The 25,794-nt window shown below is 43.1% G+C and overlaps 1 protein-coding gene across 2 annotated transcripts in view; it reads left to right on the forward strand.

The window, feature by feature from the left end:
• LOC139576203 (myosin light chain kinase 3-like) overlaps positions 1 to 25,794 on the forward strand; it is a 34,209-nt gene that overhangs the window by 6,560 nt on the left and 1,855 nt on the right. Inside the window, exons 1-11 of one of the 2 annotated variants that reach the window (XM_071401973.1) lie at positions 6,443 to 7,234; positions 14,413 to 14,506; positions 15,180 to 15,477; positions 16,209 to 16,717; positions 16,900 to 17,005; positions 18,820 to 18,913; positions 22,180 to 22,289; positions 22,503 to 22,644; positions 22,767 to 22,837; positions 23,091 to 23,219; positions 24,299 to 24,451. In XM_071401973.1, coding sequence (XP_071258074.1) covers positions 6,674 to 7,234; positions 14,413 to 14,506; positions 15,180 to 15,477; positions 16,209 to 16,717; positions 16,900 to 17,005; positions 18,820 to 18,913; positions 22,180 to 22,289; positions 22,503 to 22,644; positions 22,767 to 22,837; positions 23,091 to 23,219; positions 24,299 to 24,451 — 2,267 coding nt within the window. In that variant the 5' untranslated portion in view covers positions 6,443 to 6,673. Of the gene's footprint in view, positions 1 to 6,442; positions 7,235 to 14,412; positions 14,507 to 15,179; positions 15,478 to 16,208; positions 16,718 to 16,899; positions 17,006 to 18,819; positions 18,914 to 22,179; positions 22,290 to 22,502; positions 22,645 to 22,766; positions 22,838 to 23,090; positions 23,220 to 24,298; positions 24,452 to 25,794 lie in introns of those variants that run through there. The other variant, XM_071401974.1, reaches the window with a different exon arrangement.

Below are 25,794 nucleotides of genomic sequence, written 5' to 3' on the forward strand. Positions count from 1 at the left end.
TCCCGGCAGGCATGTGCACAGATAGGGCTCTACCTTTGCAGAGAACATGCCCATTTGCCCTTCCAGTCTCCAAAGTGCCCTTTTGGGTGGAAGTATAATTTCCCCCAAAATGTTTAAAAAAATGTGTAGATTTGTTGTTGTTGTTGTTTTGAAGCCACTGCCCACAAATCATTGTTAAAGTAGTCGGAATGGTAGATTTGGTCATTGATAAGCCCCTAAATTGGAACGCAGTGGCTGTACAGTAACATTCTATACATGACGTCAGAGCTCAGGGTCTCCACTTCACAACGCTATATGGGTTTTGACTGACAGTCGTTCTAAACTTGACAGTCGTTCGAAATCCCTCACGTTAATTGGGCAACTTTTGCGCATTTGTTGTTTGGATTCAGTCTTGTGTCAGGTGAACTATTGTGTCCTCACATTTGGTCTGATAACTTCCCCATAAGATCCTAAGTGTACTCTTTCAATTGCTACCATGGTCATGCATATGCTTTTTATAGTTATTTTTTTAAACCTTAAAACGTGTCCCCTATCCATATAGGCTAGTTTTCACTAGTGTAAAGGGTTAAGCAAAGCAATAAATGTAATAGATCTGTGCTAAATGACTACGGAGTTATTATAGATGAAATATTATATTACTTTCAGACTAAGGGTTATTTATTTGTCATTTAATTTGCCATTAAAATGTGGCCATCTATTGTTTTTATATACAGTAACTAAATAACCAAAGTAGCCTAATAATTGCTCAACGAGTCCATGACCTTGATTGTCGGGATTCTTCAGGGTTGACCTTCTTTTTTTTTTTCAGCACATACCCACCAAAAGGTCTTTGCACGGCCCTGCTTCCTGGCAACAGTCGGTCTATATTTGAAATGTTGTTGTGGTCTTGGTATTACGGGCCCACCCGACATGACCCATGTGTATTGGGTCACATCATCAACGCTGGCCTGATCCCATGTCACCGCACCTCTCATTATCTATTGTTTCCTGTTATTCATTGCAGCTGGCTGCCCCATTTTGGGGGAGTAGACATTCATTTATGAGCAATGCTACTGCCAGCGCTTACTTTCTGATATGCTAGGACGCTAGCTAACTAGCCTGCCCTGGGTTATGGGGTGGTAAATAGAGTTGTTATGGTTGTTCAGAGCTGCTGTGACGCACCCCCCCCCCCCCCCCCCCCTAGTCAGACAAACCCCTTGTGGAAAACCACAGCGGAGCCACATTCCTTTGATGGGCCAGCATCCTACCAGAGATTTCCATTGCCACTCCATTGCATAATGTGGTTACATTTCAGTGGGATGGTTCCTGGCGTAGGCCCAGGGCAGAGAGCTAGCCTGTAGTCTCATTGGGAAGGACTTTATAAATAAAGCACCCAGCTTACATTCTGCCCATTATACTGGGCCTAAGGGACTCCGTCCACTACTTGGCGGTGTTACAGCTGCATATGGATGGTTCTATGGGCTATCTTCTGCTCTCCGGACCAGGAGACAGGGACCCGTCATTTCATCAAATCATTGCATCACTATTCACAGCACTGGGATGAAGACATATCCTCAGAATGTATGATAGTTGAATTATTAGACAACACTTTTGTCTTCTCAGAGATGGCCTTAATGCATATTTATCAAGATAATTTTGCTTTTGAATTGTTTTCTAGAGCTCATTTGTCAACAGCTGGGCATGTTAGCCTAACAAAAATTGAAGGTCTAGCTTGTTGAATCATTGAAAAGCAGAGATTGCATCATTGAGGTCCATTTGTCATTGAACTGTCTTTTCAATAGTAGGTTAAAGAACAAACACTCTTTGCAATACCTGAATACTTTACTAATAACTGGAAGATGGGAAAGACCCATGCAGTACAAAATGCCAGGATGTTCCAAGAAAACATTCCCATCCAATGGGACAGTAGGGGACACCGTAGGGGAGACCGGGGTTGGATGTCACAGTTTTTACTCTCTCTTATATCTTACAAGACTCCTTTCAACATTAACAGAAAGGTCTTGGGTGGAATAGGGACAATTTTTATTCTCAAATCTTATTCCAACAAGCAATCAAACCCACCTTGCCCACTTGTGACAACCAGCCCCATCGCAGGGTTGGTTGTCGTATGGTGTGGGTTGTCACGTTTGCTAGTAGCTTATTCTTTTTGTAAAAGGAAATGACGCAATATAGCACAGTCTTAGAAATGGCTTTCTTTTATAGAACGATATTCCTAACAGAATTCAGCATTTTATACCTTGAGAACAACGTAATAAAAAATATGTGTGTGGTGTCTCCCAAGTGGCGCAGTGGTCTAGAGATCCTGGTTCGAGTCCAGGCAACCGGGAGGCCCATGGGGCGGCACACAATTGTCCCATCGTGCTCTAACGACTCCTGTGGGGGGGCTGGGTGCAATGCACGCTGATACGATTGCCAGGTGTACGGTGTTTCCTCCGACACATTGGTGCGGCTGGCTTCCGGGTTAAGTGGGCATTGTGTCAAGAAGCTGTGTGGCTTGGTTGGATTGTGTTTCGGAGGACGCACGGCTCTCGATCTTCGCCTCTCCCGAGTCCGTACGGGAATACAGCGATGGGACAAGACTGTAACTACCAATTGAGTACGATGAAATTGGGGAGGGGGAAGGGAAAAAAAGAGCCAACACTCCCACTCCTCTGCCCAACAGATGTATACATGATGCATTGGGAAGATGCAGTTCAGACATTGTTTGCTAATTGGCAAGACGTCTCACATTCTACATTCTACAGTTCTACATCGTTTATACGTCGGCCAGGCATCAACATTTTATTCTGATGTTTCGGTGACATCTTCCAAATCTGCAAACGCTCTCCACACTAAATATTCCCAACACATTTTGATATGTTGGCCAAAGGTGTTTGTATTTACTGGGAAGGGAGGTTTTTATAGCAACAGCACAAAAGAGCTTGGGATATATTGTGTCACTGCCAGTATAATGTCCCCGAACAGTATGGTTACAATGAGTTGATAGTGACTACCAACCCAACCAATGCAAGTAACCACATGGCTTGACCTAGCAACTCAGAAATAGGTTTGGAATAGCTCTCCTTTTCTTCTTTTCTATAAACATATTTTTTATGTATAATCCCAGAATTCAAACATTTATAAAATAACAATACATACTTTACATGTTTTTTATTTTACCAATGAAAAACACAAACTCTGCAAAGCATTGTAAAGGGTTTAAACATTGTAAAGGGTTTAAACACTGTTTCCCATGCTTGTTCACTGAACCATAAACAATTAATGAACATGCACCTGTGGAACGGTCATTAAGACACTAACAGCTTACAGACGGTAGGCAATTAAGGTCACAGTTATGAAAACTTAGGGCACTAAAGGAGGCCTTTCTACTGACTCTGAAAAACACCAAAAGAAAGATGATCAGGGTCCCTGCTCATCTGCGTGGACGTGCCTTAGGCATGCTGCAAGGAGGCATGAGGACTGCAGATGTGGCCAGGACAATAAATTGCAATGTCCGTACTGTGAGACGCCTAAGACAGTGCTACAGGGAGAAAGGATGGACAGCTGATCATCCTCGCTGTGGCAGACCACGTGTAACAACACCTGCACGGGATCGGTACATCCAAACATCACACCTGCGGGACAGGTACAGGACGGCAACAACTGCCTGAGGTACACCAGGAACGCACAATCCCTCCATCAGGGCTCAGACTGTCCGCAATAGGCTGAGAGAGACTGGACTGAGGACTTGTAGGCCTGTTGTAAGGCAGCTCCTCACCAGACATCACCGGGAACAACGTCACCTATGGGCACAAACCCACCGTCGCTCGACCAGACAGAACTGGCAAAAAGTGCTCTTCACTGACGAGTCGCGGTTTTGTCTCACCAGGGGTAATGGTCGGATTCGTGTTTATCGTCGAAGGAATGAGCATTACACCGAGACCTGTACTCTGGAGCAGGATTGATTTGGAGGTGGAAGGTCCGTCATGGTCTGGGGCGGTGTGTCACAGCATCATCGGACTGAGCTTGTTGTCATTGCAGACATACTCCTCCCTCGTGGTACCCTTCCTACATTTACATTTACATTTAAGTCATTTAGCAGACGCTCTTATCCAGAGCGACTTACAAATTGGTGCATTCACCTTATGACATCCAGTGGAACGGCCACTTTACAATAGTGCATCTAAATCTTTTAAGGGGGGGGGGAGTGAGAAGGATTACTTTATCCTATCCTAGGTATTCCTTAAAGAGGTGGGGTTTCAGGTGTCTCCGGAAGGTGGTGATTGACTCCGCTGTCCTGGCGTCGTGAGGGAGTTTGTTCCACCATTGGGGGGCCAGAGCAGCGAACAGTTTTGACTGGGCTGAGCGGGAACTGTACTTCCTCAGTGGTAGGGAGGCGAGCAGGCCAGAGGTGGATGAACGCAGTGCCCTTGTTTGGGTGTAGGGCCTGATCAGAGCCTGGAGGTACTGAGGTGCCGTTCCCCTCACAGCTCCGTAGGCAAGCACCATGGTCTTGTAGCGGATGCGAGCTTCAACTGGAAGCCAGTGGAGAGAGCGGAGGAGCGGGGTGACGTGAGAGAACTTGGGAAGGTTGAACACCAGACGGGCTGCGGCGTTCTGGATGAGTTGTAGGGGTTTAATGGCACAGGCAGGGAGCCCAGCCAACAGCGAGTTGCAGTAATCCAGACGGGAGATGACAAGTGCCTGGATTAGGACCTGCGCCGCTTCCTGTGTGAGGCAGGGTCGTACTCTGCGGATGTTGTAGAGCATGAACCTACAGGAACGGGCCACCGCCTTGATGTTGGTTGAGAACGACAGGGTGTTGTCCAGGATCACGCCAAGGTTCTTAGCGCTCTGGGAGGAGGACACAATGGAGTTGTCAACCGTGATGGCGAGATCATGGAACGGGCAGTCCTTCCCCGGGAGGAAGAGCAGCTCCGTCTTGCCGAGGTTCAGCTTGAGGTGGTGATCCGTCATCCACACTGATATGTCTGCCAGACATGCAGAGATGCGATTCGCCACCTGGTCATCAGAAGGGGGAAAGGAGAAGATTAGTTGTGTGTCGTCTGCATAGCAATGATAGGAGAGACCATGTGAGGTTATGACAGAGCCAAGTGACTTGGTGTATAGCGAGAATAGGAGAGGGCCTAGAACAGAGCCCTGGGGGACACCAGTGGTGAGAGCACGTGGTGAGGAGACAGATTCTCGCCACGCCACCTGGTAGGTGCAGGTTCTCCTGCAGGTTCATCCTGCCATGACCCTCCAGCATGACAATGCCACCAGCCATACTGCTCCTTCTGTGCGTGATTTCCTGCAAGACAGGAATGTCAGTGTTCTGCCATGTCCAGCGAAGAGCCCGGATCTCAATCCCATTGAGCACGTCTGGGACCTGTTGGATTGGAGGGTGAGGGCTAGGGCCATTCCCCCCCAGAAATGTCTGGGAACTTGCAGGTGCCTTGTTGGAAGAGTGGGGTAACATCTCACAGCAAGAACTGGCAAATCTGGTACAGTCCATGTGGAGGAGATGCACTGCAGTACTTAATGCAGCTAGAGGCCACACCAGATACTGACTGTTACTTTTGATTTTGACCCCCCCCCCCCCCCCCCCTTTGTTCAGGGACACATTATTCCATTTCTGTTAGTCACATGTCTGTTGACCTTGTTCAGTTTGTCTGTTGTTGAATCTTGTTATGTTTACACATGTTAAGTTTGCTGAAAATAAACTGAGAGGAGGTTTCCTTTTTTGCTGAGTTTACATTCCCTTCACCTCAATGTTTTGTCATACTGACATGAATTGACCAGGCGGATGAGTTCTTTCAAATAATTCATACATTTTGAATGTTTTAATTATTACACAGCACCCTCTAGATTCAGAGTGATATGCACTGTGACAACCAACCCATGAGACAACCAACCCCAGTCTCCCTTACCATGGACCAGAGGGAGAGGGCGACTGCTTAGATTCCTGCTTGCACTTCATCATTCCTCTGTCTACAGAGGTTTATTTTTAAAGGGAAGTGTCAGCCAATGTCAAGTCACTTTCCTTTGAGCGATGATGGGGGACAGTCGCCCAATCAGAGCAGCTGTGCTGGGCGGACCAGAACCTTTAGATCCACCAATGGTTCACTTCACTCTATCAACAGCAGTAAACAAACTAAAACATATACCAACCAGCAAACAAACAAACAACCTGTACAACCTGTACTTCCCCAATGGGGAAGCAACATGACAATGGGTCAACATTTTAAAACAACAACCTTTCCAAAGTTCATCATCTCTCTCTTAATACTGGCGAAAGGCCATATTCAAAAGGTCATTCCTTGCATGCCCACCAGTCAACAACATCTTCTGAGGTTGAATTTAAATGTTTTGGTGACGTCAAGCGGCCATTGGAATTTTGGCAGTGGGGGGGCTACTATATAAAAACGTTGGGACAGAGAGGTAGGTAGAGGGGGGGGGGGGGGACAAGTGGAAAGATAAGATAGCGAAGAGTTGGTGTTTATTTAAGTAGTGTCATGTCTCTGGCACATACAGACAACAGGGTCCGGCAGACTGCCTGTATGGGAGCGGAACAACACCACCTCGGGAGCTTGAACTAAAATAGATCCAATTCAGCTTGGAGCAAGGTGGATTAGCACAGCTTCCTTTGTCTCGCCTGACACTTGTTCCCTTCTGTGTGGAATTTCTTGGAACTATGAGTAAACCAGAGACATTGGCCTCCTGCATTGCCAAGATGTACGAGGGGGGTAAATTGGACAATGCTGGGGCCCCTTCTGGAGCAATGAAAAAGCCAACTAACAGCCTGCTGAACAGCCTGGGAGGCATGGAGGTCAAGCTGAATCAGCTTGAGGTGAAGGTGGAGCAGATAGCCTGTAGCCAGACAGAGGTCCTCAGGAGGCTGGATATGGTGTGCCAGGGCATGGGGATGCTGGAGAAGGACCTGGCCCAGCTCAGAAAAGACAGGGACCCCCAGGCGGGGGACAGGGGCTCTCGTGGAGGTGGAGGGGACCCAGCCTTGTTCTCGGAGGTCAGGGTACTGTGTGGGGAGACTGTGGCACTGCTGAAAAACCTGCAGCAGGAGGGTAAATGGCAACGGGAGAAAATTGAAGGAATAGAGAGCTCGGTTTCGGCCGTGGACAAGCTCTGGGGATATGTGGGGGAAGTTTTCCGAAGCTCTAAGATAGTGGAGTTCATCTTGAAAGGCATCGTACCCTGGAGGAAACAGGGCCTACTGTATATCCAAGAGGAGGAGGAGGTCAGTGAGCTCATGCTAAAGCAGGCTGGCACATCTTTGCCATTTCAGAACTAAATGTGATGTCCTTAGGTGCTTGAAAATTTTGGAGTTATGGTTTTAACATTTTATAATCCGTTCTTTTGTGAGCCATTACCCACTTAATTTAACCTTTGGAAAGTACGCAGTGCATTCTGTACTGAGTGCACTGTCATTATGTTATGTTCTCACACTTTTTTTAAATACTTTCTCATTCAAATGGGAACATGAGTTCAAATTAGTTCATTTGCAGTATAGGATATGCAATGTTCATCCTGTTTAATTCACCAAATGATGTGGTGTAAAATAAAGGGAACGATTTCTCTTTTGAAAATGACTAATCCATGCTTTGGGCTTGTGGGAAAGGATTTCAATGTTCGTGATTTGACTACTATAACAGCATCTTTTGTTAAATGTTAACTCTCAATAAGTGGTCATTGCTATTTTCTTAGGGCAGGACCTAACATAATGAGGAAGTGTAAATTGAAGGTGGACGTTTGCCCAGTAAAATGTCAGTTGAAATCCCCAGTGCAAAGTGTTGCTACTATAGGAGCCTTGTGCAATGTCACTTAACCAGGCGACATCTGTCACCGACTGTCTCTAGAATGTTTGTTCAGCTGTTGGGAAACAATGTGAGCTGTTTCAGTAATGTTACTGTCAAGATCAGGCTGTTTGCTAGCATTAAATCCAAAGTGAAACTGAAGTGAGAGGGATTTTTCCCATTGACTGTATGCTTTCCCCCCCAGCTCATGACAATTTAGGGTAAAGAATCTGGATTACATATAATGTATGAAGAATCTATTTTCTGATTCATATCAAAATTAGGTTCTCATCACAGGCATCTTGATAATCTTGACATTAAATACTAATGTTTGCTACCACATAAAGTAGCCTACTAACAAACTATTAGAAGGCAGATGGAACCAAATGCTGGTTATCTATTCGTTTGAACATATAATTAGGAATTAGAATAGTAATTCAATACGATCTTTTATTTTAAACTTTTTATTTTATCAGGGAGTCCCACTGAGACCAAGGTCTCTTTTACAGATGAGCACTAGAGAAAAGACACACTTCAAAATGCAAGCAGAACGGAAAAACATGGTCATAAAAAACAAACACATTAATCAATAATAAAGCCCTCAATCAGCTTTCTGAATTGCCCTAGAGGCACCAAAATATTAAATTTAAAGTACATTTTAATATTAAATGTAAAGTACATTTAGAAGATTGTTCCACTAAGAGCTGATTTACCTAAGTCAGTAGAGAACAAAGGAATTTCCAGAGTTAGCCGTCCCTGAGACCGGATGTGGTAACTCATATGTCTAAAGTTTAGTAAAGATGTTAGCTACAGTGGGAGTTTTTGTAAAAGGGCTTTATATATGAAAACATAGCAATGTATCAACCTTCGTGACATCAAAGAGCCAACCATTTTCTGGTTAGAGAATGCAGTGATGAGTACTTAAACTGTTGCCTGTAATGATAAACTGCATCTAACGGCTTTAATGAAGTGGCAGCTGCGTTCATATAGATGATGTCGCCATAGTCTAGTACCGATAGGAACGTCGACTGAATAATCTGCTTTCTACTATTTAGCGAGAGCCAGGACCTATTTCTACAGAAGAAGTCCATTTTTATTCTCAGCTTCTTAACTAACTCATCACAGTTTTTAAAAGACAGCTTTTCCTCTATCCAGATGCCCAGATATTTGTAAGCAGGGACACAATCAATATGGACACCATCAAAAGTGCATATGCGTAAATCATCACTCAAGAAAACATCCATCCTCCTGTGTGTCTCAGTTGGTAGAGAGAAAGAAGCCTGTAGATTATTTATTTTCAAGTTGTATATTATTGCATTTGCAACGCCTGGGTTGTGGGTTTGATTCCAATGGGGGACAAGTAAAAAAAAATGTATGTACTCACTACTGTAAGTCGTGTGTCTGCTAAATGACGTAAAGGTAAACAACATATACTTAGTTTTACCTGCAATACTAATTTCAGGTCAATAGAGTTTTTCTGTAATACAATGTATGCAGACTGAATTTCAGATAGAGTCTGGTCAACCGTGGGGGGGGGGGGGGGGGGGGGGGAAGACAAGTCAATATTGTTAATGTAAACCATACAGGGCCCAGAACCCTGTGGGACACCTTTTTGTAATATCCAGGAAACCTGATTTAACACCATCAGTAGATACACAATGAGTTCTATCTGTCTAGTAATTTATTAAGCAGTTACATGCAGCCTGGTCTAGGCCAATTGAGGAAAGCCTTTGAATTAGCAGTGAGTGATCAACAGTATCAAAAGCCTTTGACAGGTCAATGAAGAGGGCATCACAATGTTGTCTTTTATCCATACAGTTAACCACATCATTTATAACTAGGGTTGCAGCAGAGATAGTTTTTAGACCAGGTTAAAGCACTGACTGACGTACATTTAGAAAGCATTTCAAAGATAAGAAAGATCTTAGCTGAGAATTAAGGATTCTAATAGTTTAGCTAGGCAAGAAGGTTTAGAAATAGGGCGATTTTTTTATTATTTAGGTCACAAGCATCTCCACCTTTGTGAAGGGGGAGTACATGGGCCGCCTTTCAAACCTTGGGGATAGTACCAGATATAATAGTCAGGTAAAAAATACGGGTTAATTATTCAGGAGGGCAGAGAGCTGCAGCAAAAATGGGTCAAGCAAATCAGCCTCAGTGGATTTGTTTTACATCAATCTTTAACAAGGCATCTAGCACATCACAGATAGTAAATTGTTGAAATTAAAACAAGGATGCACTAGAATTTGATGGGTTCGCCATCCAGTCAGCTAGAAGCTGGCAAAGGGAGGCGCAGTCGATTGACTGACCAGGGTCAGTTAAACCACCAATTCTCTCAAATAAAACTAAAAAGCATCACTTATCCCATTCTTCTCAGTTATGATGCCAGAGTCAGACAGAACTTGTTTAGGCAGGGATGAAGAGGAATTTGTACGCTTCAGTGCATTTACTGTTTTACAAAATGTAGAAGGATCACCAGCAGGGTCAACGCTTAGGAAGTAGGTTGACTTAGCTGTCTTAATCGAGATAGTATCTGTTTCTTAATTGTCTGAAAGATTGCCAATCCACTACAGAGTCAGTTTAACTTGCTTTGACCCAGGCCTGATTTCTCACCTGAATGAGCTTAGATAGCTCAGAAGAAAAACAAGAGTTAGATCTATCTTTGAATTGTTTAATAGGGGGGCGTGTTTATCTGCCAGAGGAATACATTTGGAGGATACATTTTCTAGAGCCAACTCAGGGTTAGAAATACAGGATACAGTGGCTCAATCAGAGTAGAACATGTCATGTATTGACCCTTGAGGAGAAACATTTAAAAAAAGTTCTGTTCTTAATTAAATTAGAATTAGTATTTTGCTGTTTCGTATCTTTAATACATACTATGGGACAATGATCACTGATATCATATGTAAATACCCCGCTAGACAAATATTTATGCGGGTTAGTAAGAATTAAATCAATCAAGGAGGAGTTAACAGGGTTTTTCACATTTAGCCATGTGGGTTTTGAGATCAATTGAGTGAGTTTAAAATCAATGCATATGCTCTTAAATTGATCTGAGGCCAGGGATAGCCAATCCAGATTCAAATCCCCCAAAATGACCAATAGCACCAATATACGTCTTGTAAAACAAGGCCACACAAGTACTCTAAAATCTCTACCAGGTACAGCCAGAAAAGGGGCCACTTAGCCCAATATTGGAATCCTTAGTCTAAGGACCTTACATGTTCTGTTTAAAGGGTGAATTGGCTGTGGAAGCCAAAATAGACAAATACAGTACTCCGTCTAAACGTGAATCGAGTGTCTACTTTGGTGAAGTTCTAGAAAAATAAATCCTCTACTTTCACATCACTTCAAAATACACACTTACTGTACACTGTTTTAACACCGTTGCAGCCAACGTTATTTTTCAGTGACAACACATTTGTGGCATCTGTCTTCCGTTTACACACAGCTGTTTGAAGATGCAGATAGCTAATTAGCACAGGTAGTCCACTCCCTCTACCGTCTGTTTTCCGTAAAAACAAGCACTGTAACATAATATGGCTAAGTTGGAACCCTAACGCTATAAAGGTGTGTACAAATTTGACTTCTGTTTTTTGAAAATTATTATATGAAAGGTTGCTGATTGGAAACAAAAATCCCCCCTATAGAAGGCGCCTTCGTCCAATGACTCTTATGTGTAGTGTAATGTAATGGAACTGAGAGTCAGGATCAAGGGCTACTAAGCAATGTGCTTCTGCCTCGGCATTGCTTGCTCTTAGGGGTTTGAGGCTCGGTAGCTGTAAAAAATAAAACTTTTGACTGCTGATGTACAAAGGGATTTATAAAATACATTTGACGAATAGATTGAAATGTCGATCTTTTTTGGGTGGAGATTAGAGGTCGACCGATTATGATTTTACAACACCGATTATGATTATTGGAGTACCAAAAAAAGCCGATACTGATTAATCGGCCGATTTTTTTATTTTAATTTTATTTATTTGTAATAATGACAATTACAACAATACTGAATGAACACTTTAATTTTAACTTAATATAATACAAAAATTAAATAAATTTAGCCTCAAATAAATAATGAAACATGTTCAATTTGGTTTAGATAATGCAAAAACAAAGTGTTGGAGAAGAAAGTAAAAGTGCAATATGTGCCATGTAAAAAAGCTAACGTTTAAGTTCCTTGCTCAGAACATGAGAACATATGAAAGCTGGTGGTTCCTTTTAACATGAGTCTTCAATATTCCCAGGTAAGAAGTTTTAAGTTTATAGGAATTATAGGACTATTTCTCTCTATACCACTTGTATTTCATATACCTTTGACTATTGGATGTTCTTATAGGCACCATAGTATTGCTAGTGAAACAGTATAGCTTCCGTCCCTCTCCTCGCCCCTACCTGGGCTCGAACCAGGAACACATCGACAACAGCCACCCGCGGCCCTTGCAGAGCAAGGGAACAACTACTTCAAGGTCTCAGAGTGAGTGACGTCACCGATTGAAACGCTATTAGTGCGCACCCCGCTAACTAGCTAGCCATTTCACATCGGTTACACCAGCCTAATCTCGGGAGTTGATAGGCTTGAAGTCCTAAACAGCTCAATGCTTGAAGCACAGCGAAGAGCTGCTGGCAAACGCACGAAAGTGCTGTTTGAATGAATGCTTAAAAAAAAAAAAATGTATATATATATTATAAAAATTTTACCCCCTTTTCTCCCAAATTTTCGTGGTATCCAATCGCTAGTAATTACTATCTTGTCTCATCGCTACAACTCCCGTACGGGCTCGGGAGAGACGAAGGTCGAAAGCCATGCGTCCTCCGAAGCACAACCCAACCAAGCCGCACTGCTTCTTAACACAGCGCGCCTCCAACCCGGAAGCCAGCCGCACCAATATGTCGGAGGAAACACCGTGCCTCTGGCCCCCTCGGTTAGCGCGCACTGCGCCCGGCCCGCCACAGGAGTCGCTGGAGCGCGATTAGACAAGGATATCCCTACCGGCCAAACCCTCCCTAACCCGGACGACGCTAGGCCAATTGTGCGTCGCCCCACGGACCTCCCGGTCGCGGCGGGCTGCGACAGAGCCTGGGCGCGAACCCAGAGACTCTGGTGGCGCAGCTAGCGCTGCGATGCAGTGCACTAGACCCCTGCGCCACCCGGGAGGCCCCTTGAATGAATGCTTACAAGCCTGCTGCTGCCTACCACCACTCAGTCAGACTGCTCTATCAAATATCAAATCATAGACTTAATTATAACATAATAACACACAGAAATACGAGCCTTAGGTCATTAATATGGTCAAATCCGGAAACTATCATTTCGAAAACAAAACGTTTATTCTTCCAGTGAAATACCATTCCGTATTTTATCTAACGGGTGGCATCCCTAAGTCTAAATATTGCTGTTACATTGCACAACCTTCAATGTTATGTCATAATTATGTACAATTCTGGCAAATTTAATTAGGGTCTTTGTTTGGAATAAATGGTCTTCACACAGTTCGCAACGAGCCAGGCGGCCCAAACTGCTGCATATACCCTGACTGCTTGCACGGAACGCAAGAGAAGTGACACAATTTCCCTAGTTAATTCATGTTAGCAGGCAATATTAACTAAATATGCAGGTTTAAAAATATATACTTGTGTATTGATTTTAAAGAAAGGCATGGATGTTTATGGTTAGGTACACATTGGTGCAACGACAGTGATTTTTTCGCGAATGCGCTTGTTAAATCATCACCCGTTTGGCGAAGTAGGCTGTGATTCAATGAGAAATTAACAGGCACCGCATCGATTATATGCAACGCAAGACAAGCTAGATAAACTCGTAATATCATCAACCATGTGTAGTTAACTAGTGATTATGTTAAGATTGATTGTTTTTTATAAGATAAGTTTAATGCTAGCTAGCAACTTACCTTGGCTTCTTGCCGCACTCGCGTAACAGGTAGTCAGCCTGCCATGCAGGCTCCTCGTGGAGTACAATGTAATCGGCCAGAATCGGTGTCAAAAATGCCGAATTCCGATTGTTATGAAAACTTGAAATCGGCCCGAATTACTCGACCATTCCGATTAATCGGTCGACCTCTAGTGGAGACAGTGCAGTTTAATTTTGTGTTAGGCAGACAGATGGCCTCTATAATGAGAGCCAGTAAGGTATGCCGTGCGAACGCAGATCACAACAACATTGCTTCTTGCCCACCCATGCTATGACCCTGCGGTGTACTTCCAGGCCATATCCACTGCTGGCATCTCCCAGTTACTCATGGCTTAGTGTAAACTAATAACAGAGTCCAGCTGAGTCAGCCCAGTAGGCATCTGTTATCAGTTATGTGTTGTCATTTCAAATATGCCATACCAGTTCATCATTAATACTAAAAAGACCATGCCTCAATCATACTCCATGCCTCAAGTCCATGCCTGACGTATTGGCAATGTGGTGATGAGTGGATGTGAACAACATGTAGATAAGATATTTCAGCTTTTAACTTTTTTATTCATCCTGTTTGCTATATGTGGTTTATCTTGTTCAAACTATACCACATTGGTGGGAGAATGATTGTTAAACCTGATTGTGATGAAGTAGTAAGCAACAATATATATGAAAGATGTTCTCTTCCCTCAGAAAACTAAATCAGAAGATAGCAGAGTAAAGCCTAAAGTCACTCTTTGCGACCAGGGGACTCAGGTCCCGGAAGAGGGCTTACAAATCGCCACAGGTAAGCTGGACTTGTCTCTGTGTTATCTGTTGGCAATGATACATATTTTTCAGTTAATGTTTTTCAATTTAATGTAATTTAAAAAAAATTAACCTTTATTTAACTAGGCAAGTCAGTTAAGAACAAATTCTTATTTACAATGACGGCCTACACCGGCCAAACCCGGACGACGCTGGCCAATTGTGCGCCTCCCTCTGGAACTCCCAATCATGGCCAGTTGTGATACAGCCTGGATCAATCAATCAATTAATCAATCAAACATTATTTGTACAGTGTGTGCAAAGCTGTCATCAAGGCGGCTACTTTGAAGAATCTCAAATATATTTTGATTTGTTTAACACTTTTTTTGGTTACTACATGATTCCACAACATGTAGAATCATGTCGTGTTGATAGTGTTGATGTCTTCACTATTGTTCTACAATGGTAGAAAATAGTACAAATAAAGAAAAACCCTTGAATGAGTAGGTGTGTCCAAACTTTTGGCTGGTAATGTATATCCCATTTCTTACATCAAATGTGTTTTAAGGTGCTTTCAGTCAATGTTGACCAGTTACTGACAACTGCCTGGATGTTTTCTGCAAAGTTAATGTGAGTGGGTGGGGATCACGTAAGCAAATGAGTGATTACTTGTGCTAATTCCTTTTGGTATATATGCTGCTGTTCTCCCACAGGTGACCAGAAGGCGGTAGAGCTCCCTGTAAAGGAAGCGAAGGCCGCAGACCATGGAGTGGAAGTCCCAACTCCTCCTGAGCCTGATCCCTGCAGTTCATCCGAAGCTCTCACCGAGGGCCCTGCAGTCGATGAGGCCTTATTCCCATCTACCAATAGTGATTGGGGTAGTAAAGGCTCTCGCAAGCCCAAAGAGGTCACCTTAAAGAGCAGAGGGCCCACCAGAGTCCAGACCTTCGCCCCTGATGTGGTCGTAGCTCAGGTGGAGGTCACCATCGAAGTGCTCTCTGAGCTGAGGAGGTAGGCTTTCACTGATTCTTAACCAATAGAAAATGCCAGGTATCCAAAGTGCAATCTCTCTTGTTATTAAGTGTTTCTTTTGTCAACAAATAGCCGTACCATTACTCCCAACAGGGTTATGAAAAGCGTGACAGGTGGATCTGTTGTGTTGACATCATTTGTCATCAAAGAGGTCTAACAAAGCACCTTCAATCACTGATGTACACTTTCAGCTAGAAATGTGAAAGCACAGGGGGGATTTAATAAATTATCCTCAAGCTAAACCCCACTGCTGCCTTTTCATGTCTCTAATGAAAGGGTTTCAAGTGGCAGTGGGCTCTCACTCTGAGTAGGGTGAGCAACATGAGGTACATGCTAATGGGGATAAAGAACATCAAAGGGTCCTTCTGTTGTTGCCAATTTTTTACATGCCTACTCTAAGTGGCATTTCAAGAATGGGGGTACTTAGGATGAGAATCAGTATCTCACTACTTATAGTAACAATATGAGTTATAGCCTATCTATATTTTGACCTGCGCTCTTGGAGCCAGGAGCATAATATTTTCACTGTACCCTGCAATTACATCTGCGTCCCTGTACATGTGACACCCTAATCTAAAATGTAATCTAATATATTGCAGTCACGTTGGTTTCATTAGTTACATGTATATTCTGTTTCATTAATGAAGAAAAAGTGTAGGTCTATGCATTGTTCAAACATTGACTGTTTTGTAATGTTACTGTGTTGCTAGGACTCCTGATGTGACCATGATTTCGGTGAACAGTGAGTTAGACAGTCAGTACATCAAAGTCAAGGAGACAGAGGTTCCACAAGGTCCAGAGCGCACTGTATCACAGCCACCTATCTCCACCACTGAGGAGCAACCGCTGGAGAAAGCCCCTGAAAGTGTTTCTCTTCCTTCCAAGAATGACACTCTCCCTCAAGAGGACTTTACAAAGGCTGCAGTCAGTCCTCAGGAGCCTGTTATCATTGTAACACCACCAACCCCATACAGCAGTGCGCTAACAAGCCCACTGCATGTGGTCACCAAACCAGAGTCCGTAACGATTGTCCCCCAGGTCCAGCCTGAGCCGGTGGCGGCCACAGAGCAGCACAAACCTGTTCCACCTCAACCCGAGTCTGAGACAGTGAAAGACTCTGCAAAACAAGTTATCCCTCAGCCAACTCCCTCTTTAGTTGTTAAAAACCCTACAGCAGCTGCACAGGCGGCAGGCCTGGATGCACAACTTTTGGTCATAGGTAAGAAGTGCAATATCAATGTCATTTTCATCACAATATGGATTTCACAGCGTTATGTTACTGGGTGAAATGCAGTATGAAATATGCTCCTCATGGTCTGTCAATCTTCCAATAAGTCCACAGATCATTACCCATACCACCAAGCATATAATAAATCATGCTCCGGTGCTCTTCTTTTCCAGATGACTGCCCACCCTTGCCCGCTCCCTTTGAGCACCGCATTGTGAGTGCCAAGCAAGTCCCGATGGGCTCTTATTACGCTGTAAAGCCTAACGCGGTTCTTGGAGGGTGAGTCCTAATTCTTAAGGGCAACGAGAATGTGTTTACCGTACACACAGACTGTGGTGTTGCATATATTATTCCCATTATTGTTACCCCCCCAAACACAACATACTTACTGTAAGTGAGGGTTACCAACTGATATTCTACTGCTATAAATACACTGTCAGGTTGGCATCTACCCAATGATGTTGACTGACAGTAACGATGTAGAAAACACAAGAGGAGCAGCTTGCTGCAGCAGTGGTAACCAGGTGCAGCATTAGCAGATAAACAGGGCTAGCAGACTGACAGACTGTGCAGTATAGCATGATAGCAGGCGATGGGCAAAGCAAGGAGAGAGAGTACGTATCAGCAGCAGAGCTGAACAACTGGCAACAGAGACATGGCTAATCCCCCACAGAGTCTGCAAATAAGCACTGGCTTATTTTATGCTTGTCATGGACAGGGTTTATTTTGGGCAGGTGTTGAGTGGCCATTTGCATAGGGGCTTTTTAAAATCTCCATGGTCCATGTAGAGTAGAGTAGAGGTGCTCTCGCTACATAAAGAAGTTGGCTTAGTAAACTCTCCATGTGTGGCGGATGATGATATACCTCCAATGAAACCAGAGGAGTAAAACAGGTCCTTGGAGTATGTCTGCAAAGCCCTGACCGAGGTCAACGCAAAGGATACCCCTCAAGATTGACTGCTTGTGGGTCTGTGCTGTGCTCTTTGGTGCCTTTGTCGGGGTGTATGAAGCCTTGAGTTCTAGCATTTTAAAGGTTCTTCATAACCTGAAGCACAGATCACGAGAATACCACGTAGAGTCTGCTTGCGCGGCTAGGATGTATATATGTATGTTCATAAATGTCTATGAACAAATATTCATGTTCACACCTGTTTCTTTCACATGTACCCTACCGTTCAAAAGTTTGGGGTCACTTAGAAATGTCCTTGTTTTTGAAAGAAAAGCAATTTTTCTTATTTTTTGTCCATTAAAATAACATGAAATTGATAAGAAATAAAGTGTAGACATTGTTAATGTTGTAAATGACTATTGTAGCTGGAAATGGCAGATTTTTTAATGGAATATCTACGTACGAGTACAGGGGCCCGTTATCAGCAACCATCACTCCTGTGTTCCAATGGCACGTTGTTTTAGCTAATCCAAGTTTATCGTTTTATAAGGCTAATTGATCATTAGAAACCCTTTTGCAATTATGTTAGCACAGCTGAAAACTGTTGAGCTGATTAAAGAAGCAATATAACTGGCCTTCTTTAGACTAGTTGAGTTTCTGGAGCATCAGCATTTGTGGGTTCGATTACAGGCTCAAAATGTCCAGATACAAAGAACTTTCTTCTGAAACTCGTCAGTCTATTCTTGTTCTGAGAAATGAAGGCTATTCCATGCGAGAAATTGCCAAGAAACTGATGATCTGGTACAATGCTGTGTACTATTGCTTCTTTAATCAGCATAACAGTTTTCAGCTGTGCTAACATAATTGCAAAAGGGTTTTCTAATGATCAATTAGTCTTTTAAAATGATAAACTTGGATTAGCTAACACAATGTGCCATTGGAACACAGGAGTGACGGTTACTGATAATGGGCCTCTGTACACCTATGTAGATATTCCATAAAAGATCTGCCATTTCCAGCTTCAATAGTCATTTACAACATTAACAATGTCTACACTGTATTTCTGATCAATTTCATGTTATTTTAATGGACAAAATTATTATAATTTTTTTTCAAAAACAAGGACATTTCTAAATGACCCCAAACTTTTGAACGGTAGCGTATGTAAAGTATCTACGCACTCATAAGTGTCCTTGTTTCCACAGGGGACGTTTTGGGCAGGTCCATAAGTGCGCAGAACTGTCGTCGGGCCTAATCCTCGCTGCGAAGTTGATCAAAGTAAAGGGAATGAGGGAGAGAGTAAGTGGATATACAACAACAGACCTGTGGTCTTTGTACCCCTCCTCTCTCTGACTCCAACCTTACACACCCACCCTGACCTCTCTCTATGTTCCTGTCAAGTTTATTTATGAGGTTCGATGTGAGCAATTCTCTAGCCGCAGATTAAAGAGCTAATCACACTTACAAACACGCACGGGTACACACACACACACACACACACACACACACACACACACACACACACACACACACACACACACACACACACACACACACACACACACACACACACACACATACTAGCTCTCTCTATCTCAAAATAAATAAATACTTTGCAACGAAGTTAAAGTTGCAATATCTAACTTTTGGGGTGAACTGACCAAATTCACAGAAATCTGAATTATTGATCTGTTATTTTCATTGAAATCAAGTTTAAAGCCGGGTGTACAGTACACAATTTTCACCCTGATTTAGCTATCCCAGACAAGTTTTTGGAGATTAGAGACAAAATCCCAATGTCGTTGCCTACTCGGGGCGTGCGGCTGTCACAGACTCTCATTTAATGTGAGTGGATCAGAGAAACAATCTGAGGGCTACCGATCTCGCCGCTGAGCAGTCCCAGACGTCCCAATATTTTCAAACGTGTTTGATTTTATCGGCGCAAAATCTTCAATGCTCTTGTCGTGTGAGATGTGCAACAACAATTTTTGTGAACGGTGATCAACAGTAGCCAATGAGCGCTCGCCAGAGAAGAAGCCAGTGAGATGACTTAGTATCACATCACCCAGAATGTGTACTCTCCTGCAGGAGCCATGACTACTACTAGTGTTTTATTATCCCTTATTTTACCAGGTAAGTTGACTGAGAACACATTCTGATTTACAGCAACAACCTCAGGAATAGTTACAGGGGAATGAATGAGCCAATTGGAAGCTGGGGATGATTAGGTGGACATGATGGTATGAGGGCCAGATTGGGAATTTAGCCAGGACACCAGGGTTAACACCCCTACTCTTACGATAAGTGCAATGGGATCTTTAGTGACCACAGAGAGTCAGGATACCCGTTTAACATCCCATCCAAAAGATGGCACCCTACAAAGGGCAATGTCCCCAATCACTGCCCTGGGGATTTTTTTTTTAGACCAGAGGAAAGACTGCCTCCTACTGGCCCTCCAACACCACTTCAACACCATTTGGTATCCCATCCAAGAACCGAACAGGACCGACCCTGCTTAGCTTTAGAGGCAAGCCAGCAGTGGGATGCAGGGTGGTATGCATTTGTACTTGCCTTTTGACCAAAGCAAAAGTGTAAAATCGTTACAGCTATGAAGTTCAGAAGAAATGTTATTCAATTCAAAATGTTGGCAACAAATTTCAGCTCTGCCGTAGCAAGCGTGAATGTCTGACTGAAAACTTTTATGAGGCTGCTTTGAGCCACAGCTCATTCTAGCTACGTTAACAATCGAATCACATCATGATGTCATTGTTTTCACGAGACAGCATGGTGGTATGGAGAATCCTCATGACCAAGTGAAGAATCTTCTAGTGTGTGACACACCATATGTGCCAGATCGATTAGTGTGCAAGACAAATAAATACAGGAAAGAAGGTTGTTTAATGTGAGAGGTTCAGCGATGTTTGGATTTTGAAAGTAGTGTACACCCGGCATAAGAAGCGGTAGATATGTTCTATGTGCGCTATTTCTATGCTTCCCGTTCATAAGTTTCATTTTTGCGTCTTTTAATTTTGGCTCTAAAACAGCTTCAAACAGCTGAAAATACAATATTTTTGGTTATTGAAAAGATATTTCACCGCAGTTTAGATGGTACAATGATTGTACACTATGCATTGCTTGTTCTGTCACATAAACTGAAAGACGGCGAACAATTATAATTTTAGCATCCAGGAAATGGGGGATTGATTTCTGCATTTTGCACTTTTAAAGAGCACATATTTACATACAGCATGCACCTGTGTCTCTTCTCTTAACCAAAATCCACCACGGCTCCCGTCGAGATTAATTTCACATCCTTCGCCTTCAACATGTGACTCGTATTGCACCTGCTAATCACCACACTCTCTTTATAAGCACTGTTTTAATTTTCTAACTTTGGCTTTTCTTCTGACCTTGCCTTTATTGACACATTGAATGAGTACAACAGAAAGCTGGTATTGAATTTGTGATTAATAATGTATTTCTTAATCAATCAAAAACTTAGTTTGGGCGTAGACTCCGAGACACTCAGCCATACACTGAGCAAAGTACGATGTTTCTTATGTCCAATATGTCATGTACTCATTTTGTTCAGAAGTAATTACGGGATTTCCATGGGAAATTGCTCTTAAGTACTCATACTAATCAGAAATATCCACTTTTCATTTGTTTCTTACTGGAATAATACCAGGGTTCAAGTACTTTTTTAGGGTATTTCAATTACTATCAAATATATTTTTTACTGTAAGAGACAAGTATTTGAATATTGGAATGTATTTGGAAATAAGCTTGGAAAGTATTGGCATGTATTTGAAAATGGTCAAATACACTGACTCAAATACACTCCCATGCATTTAACCCAGGTCGGTTAGGAATTTGAAATGATCTATTTGAAAATACTTTTAAATAGTAGGCTATTTATAAGTAGTTGATTGGGGCCACATTATTAGATGACTGATAGGGGGCGGTGTGTTGAAGTCACCATGCCTCCATTTTAGCACTCCCCCACCATTGTAAAACATATTTTGTAAGCTATAGAAATGCATTTACTAATGTCTACGTTCGTTTTGCCACATTTATTCTATTACAGACACCTTCATGTATACTTGAAAATTATAGTATTTTTTTTTATTTTTTTTTTACTAATGTCACTGTTCCCACTACAACAACAAAAATACTTAAATACATGTAATTTTAATCTTGAACATTTAATTGAAATACTGTAGAATTCCATTCATTCCTATGGAGGACTGTGCTTACTGGAGTGTGCCAATATGGTTGATCGGTGGCTTCAAAGCCTCTCACTGTCCACTACATAGCATCAGCAATCCAGGGTATATATTCATCATTGATTTGAACCGAGGTCTGCATAATACATTGTTCAATGAATGTGTTTACGGTATAGTGTCATATACATATAATTGATATGGGTATAAGCATGGGTATAAGTGGTTCGATTTTCTTTTCTTCTAAAATCATGAAATGTGATAGATTGTGATTTTCATTTTGCTGAGGTTGAGTGACTTCCTGCTCTCTCTTCTCTTACTTCCTCCCACCGGGTAACAAAGGATGAAGTGAAGAATGAAATAGGGGTGATGAACCAACTTAACCATGTGAACCTGATTCAGCTTTATGATGCCTTTGAGTCACGGACAAACCTTACGCTTATTATGGAGTAGTAAGTCATTATTCTCATGAAGTCAGTATTTAGAAATTGCAACTCTAATAGCACCACCTATCTGCATTTCATGTGGGTAAGGCAAACACTGTTCCAGGCTACAAAGCATTGTTTTAGTGGAATTAACCTCTATGCCACTCAATTTCCTCTTTGCTTCTTGCACAGTAGAACAATATCACTTTTACGGCACTGACCAGCTCCCTGTCTTTGCAGTGTGGAAGGTGGTGAGTTGTTTGACCGGATCGTTGACGAGAACTACCAGCTGACAGAGCTGGATGCCATCGTGTTTATGAGACAGATCTGTGAGGGGGTACAGTACCTCCATCAGCAATACATTCTCCATTTAGACCTCAAGGTAAAAATCATATACTATACATAGAATATATTGCAAGACTTGTTAGTTCGACATGGATTTTAATTATATTACGTATCACCCTGGTGTAAGGATTCTTACATGCGCTCCTTATTTCCTCTCAGCCAGAGAACATTCTTTGTGTCAACTCCACAGGGAACCAGATCAAGATAATAGACTTTGGTCTGGCCAGAAAGTACGTTTCTCAATATTTTCTCCATTAAGTGACAAGAGCTGTTTTAATCTACAAATCACATCTATTGACATCTCCCTTTTTCTATCATCCTCAATTGAGTAGCCAATGAGGTAGTCATGGTAACAGTCACCCAGTAGACAGGTTGGTGAAAAGTAGGCCATCTCTGTAACTCTGAGTCTCCACCCATGACGCTCTGTTGTAATAGGTGAGACCTTTATGTTCCCATTGTTCAAATGTGCCCTTCTCCCCGCAGGTACAGACCCAGAGAGAAACTAAAGGTCAATTTTGGCACTCCAGAATTTCTGGCTCCTGAGGTGGTCAACTACGACTTTGTCTCATTCCCAACGGACATGTGGAGTGTAGGAGTCATTACGTATATGCTGTGAGTATTACCACACACACACACACACACACACACACACACACACACACACACACACACACACACACACACACACACACACACACACACACACACACACACACACACACAGAGAAACACCTCCGCTTGACAAATACACTCACCACACACCTCTGCTAGGCAGCAGCATCAGTCATACGTTGTAACACAGTGGAGGCTGGTGGGAGGAGCTATAGGAGGATGAGCTCATTGTAATGGCTGGAATGCAATAAATGGAACAATATCAAACACATCAAACATGTGGAAACCACATGCTCCATTCCATGAATTCCATTCCAGCCATTACAATGAGCCTGTCCTCATATAGCTCCTCCCACCAGCCTCCTCTGATGTAACATGAGGATCTGATCTGTTGTAAAGGGTCAACCAATGGTATCCTAGCCACTGGAAACATGCTTGCCATCCATCTATAAACGCATGTTTGTCTCTTGTCACTCACACTAGCACACTGTTCAGCTATTACTAAATTCATACCCACTGCTGCCCCCTCGCAATGTTGCCTGTCAGCCTCAACCATGGCCCTGAATGAACTGTGTGCATCCCAATGGTCGCCTGTCTTTTCTCAGGACCCGGCAGATTCAATTAATGCTAATAACCGGACAGCTGTCCAAGGAGATTTAGGAGGGTTCGCTCAAAATAAGAAAGTGTGGCTGTCCTACTATGCCGCCAGCTTGCCTGAATACCTAGCACTACCCAGGGCTCCATGGTGCTAATTTAATTATTCTATTCTATTTAGAGTAAGCATCAGCATGTGAGTGTGTTTTGTTTCAATTTCTCTGGAACGTGGCACGTACATCTGCTCCTTCGTAACCATTGCCCACAGTCTTTGTGTTGAAGTGTGGTATGGGTCTAAGATTCATATTCTCAAACTTCGTATTTACATGCCTCGCCCATACTTTTCATTCCATGCAACAGGGCACTGAGGCGGAGCTCTCTGTAGCATCATGACTTTGATGACTGCTTTGTCTTTCTAATGAGTGAATGTATAGAAGGACTGTATGAAAATGTGACTAACCAAGAATATCTCCCTGTTTTAATAGTCTGAGTGGACTGTCTCCATTCCTGGGGGACAACGATGCAGAGACTATGAACAACATCCTTCACGCCAACTGGGATTTTGATTCAGAGGCATTTGAGAATGTCACAGAGGAAGCTAAGGACTTTGTTACCAGACTGCTGATTCCAACTAAATGGTATGTATACTACATCTTCCCTACAATTCATGTTCTATTCATCTAAACTCAGCAAAAAAACTGTAAACTGCGTTTATTTTCAGCAAACTTAACGTGTAAATATTTGTATGAACATAACAAGATTCAACAACTGAGACATAAACTGAACAAGTTCCACAGACATGTGTACTAACAGAAATTGAATAATGTGTCCCTGAACAAAGGGGGGGTCAAAAGTAACAGTCAGTATCTGGTGTGGCCACCAGCTGCATTAAGTACTGCAGTGCATCTCCTCCTCATGGACTGCACCAGATTTGCCAGTTCTTGCTGTGAGATGTTACCCCACTCTTCCACCAAGGCACCTGCAAGTTCCGGTACATTTCTGGGGGGAATGGCCCTAGCCCTCACACTCTGATCCAACAGGTCCCAGATGTGCTTAATGGGATTGAGATCTGGGCTCTTCGCTGGCCATGGCAGAACACTGACATTCCTGTCAGAATGAGCAGTATGGCTGGTGGCATTGTCATGCTGGAGGGTCATGTCAGGATGAGCCTGCAGGAAGGGTACCACATGAAGGAGGAGGATGTCGTCCCTGTAATCCACAGCGTTGAGATTGCATGCAATGACAACAAGCTCAGTCCGATGATGCTGTGACACACCGCCCCAGACCATGACAGATCCTCCTCCTCCAATCCTGCTCCAGAGTACAGGCCTCGGTGTAACGCTCATTCCTTCGACGATAAACGCAAATCCGACCATCACCCCTGGTGAGACAAAACCTTGACTCGTCAGTGAAGAGCATTTTTTGCCAGTCCTGTCTGGTCCAGCCGATGGTGGGTTTGTGCCCATAGGCGACGTTGCCGGTGATGTCTGGTGAGGACTTACAACAGGCTTACAAGCCCTCAGTCCAGCCTCTCTCAGCTTATTGCGGACAGTCTGAGCGCTGATGGAGGGATTGTGTGTTCCTGGTGTACCTCGGGCAGTTGTTGTTGCCGTCCTGTACCTGTCCTGATGTACCGATCCTGTGCAGGTGTTGTTACACGTGGTCTGCCGCTGTGAAGATGATCAGCTGTCCGTCCTGTCTCCCTGTAGCGCTGTCTTAGGCATCTCACAGTACGGACATTGCAATTTATTGCCCTGGCCACATCTGTAATCCTCATGCCTCCTTGCAGCATGCCTAAGGCACATTCACGCAGATGAGCAGGGACCCTGGGCATCTTTCTTTTGGTGTTTTTCAGAGTCAGTAGAAAGGCCTCTTAGTGTCCTAAGTTTTCATAACTGTGACCTTAATTGCCTACCGTCTGTAAGCATGGGAAACAGTGTTTAAACCCTTTAAAATTAAGATCTGTGAAGTTATTTAGATT

This window comes from Salvelinus alpinus, chromosome 5, assembly GCF_045679555.1.
Source record: "Salvelinus alpinus chromosome 5, SLU_Salpinus.1, whole genome shotgun sequence".
In the NCBI taxonomy this organism is placed as follows: Eukaryota; Metazoa; Chordata; class Actinopteri; order Salmoniformes; family Salmonidae; genus Salvelinus; species Salvelinus alpinus.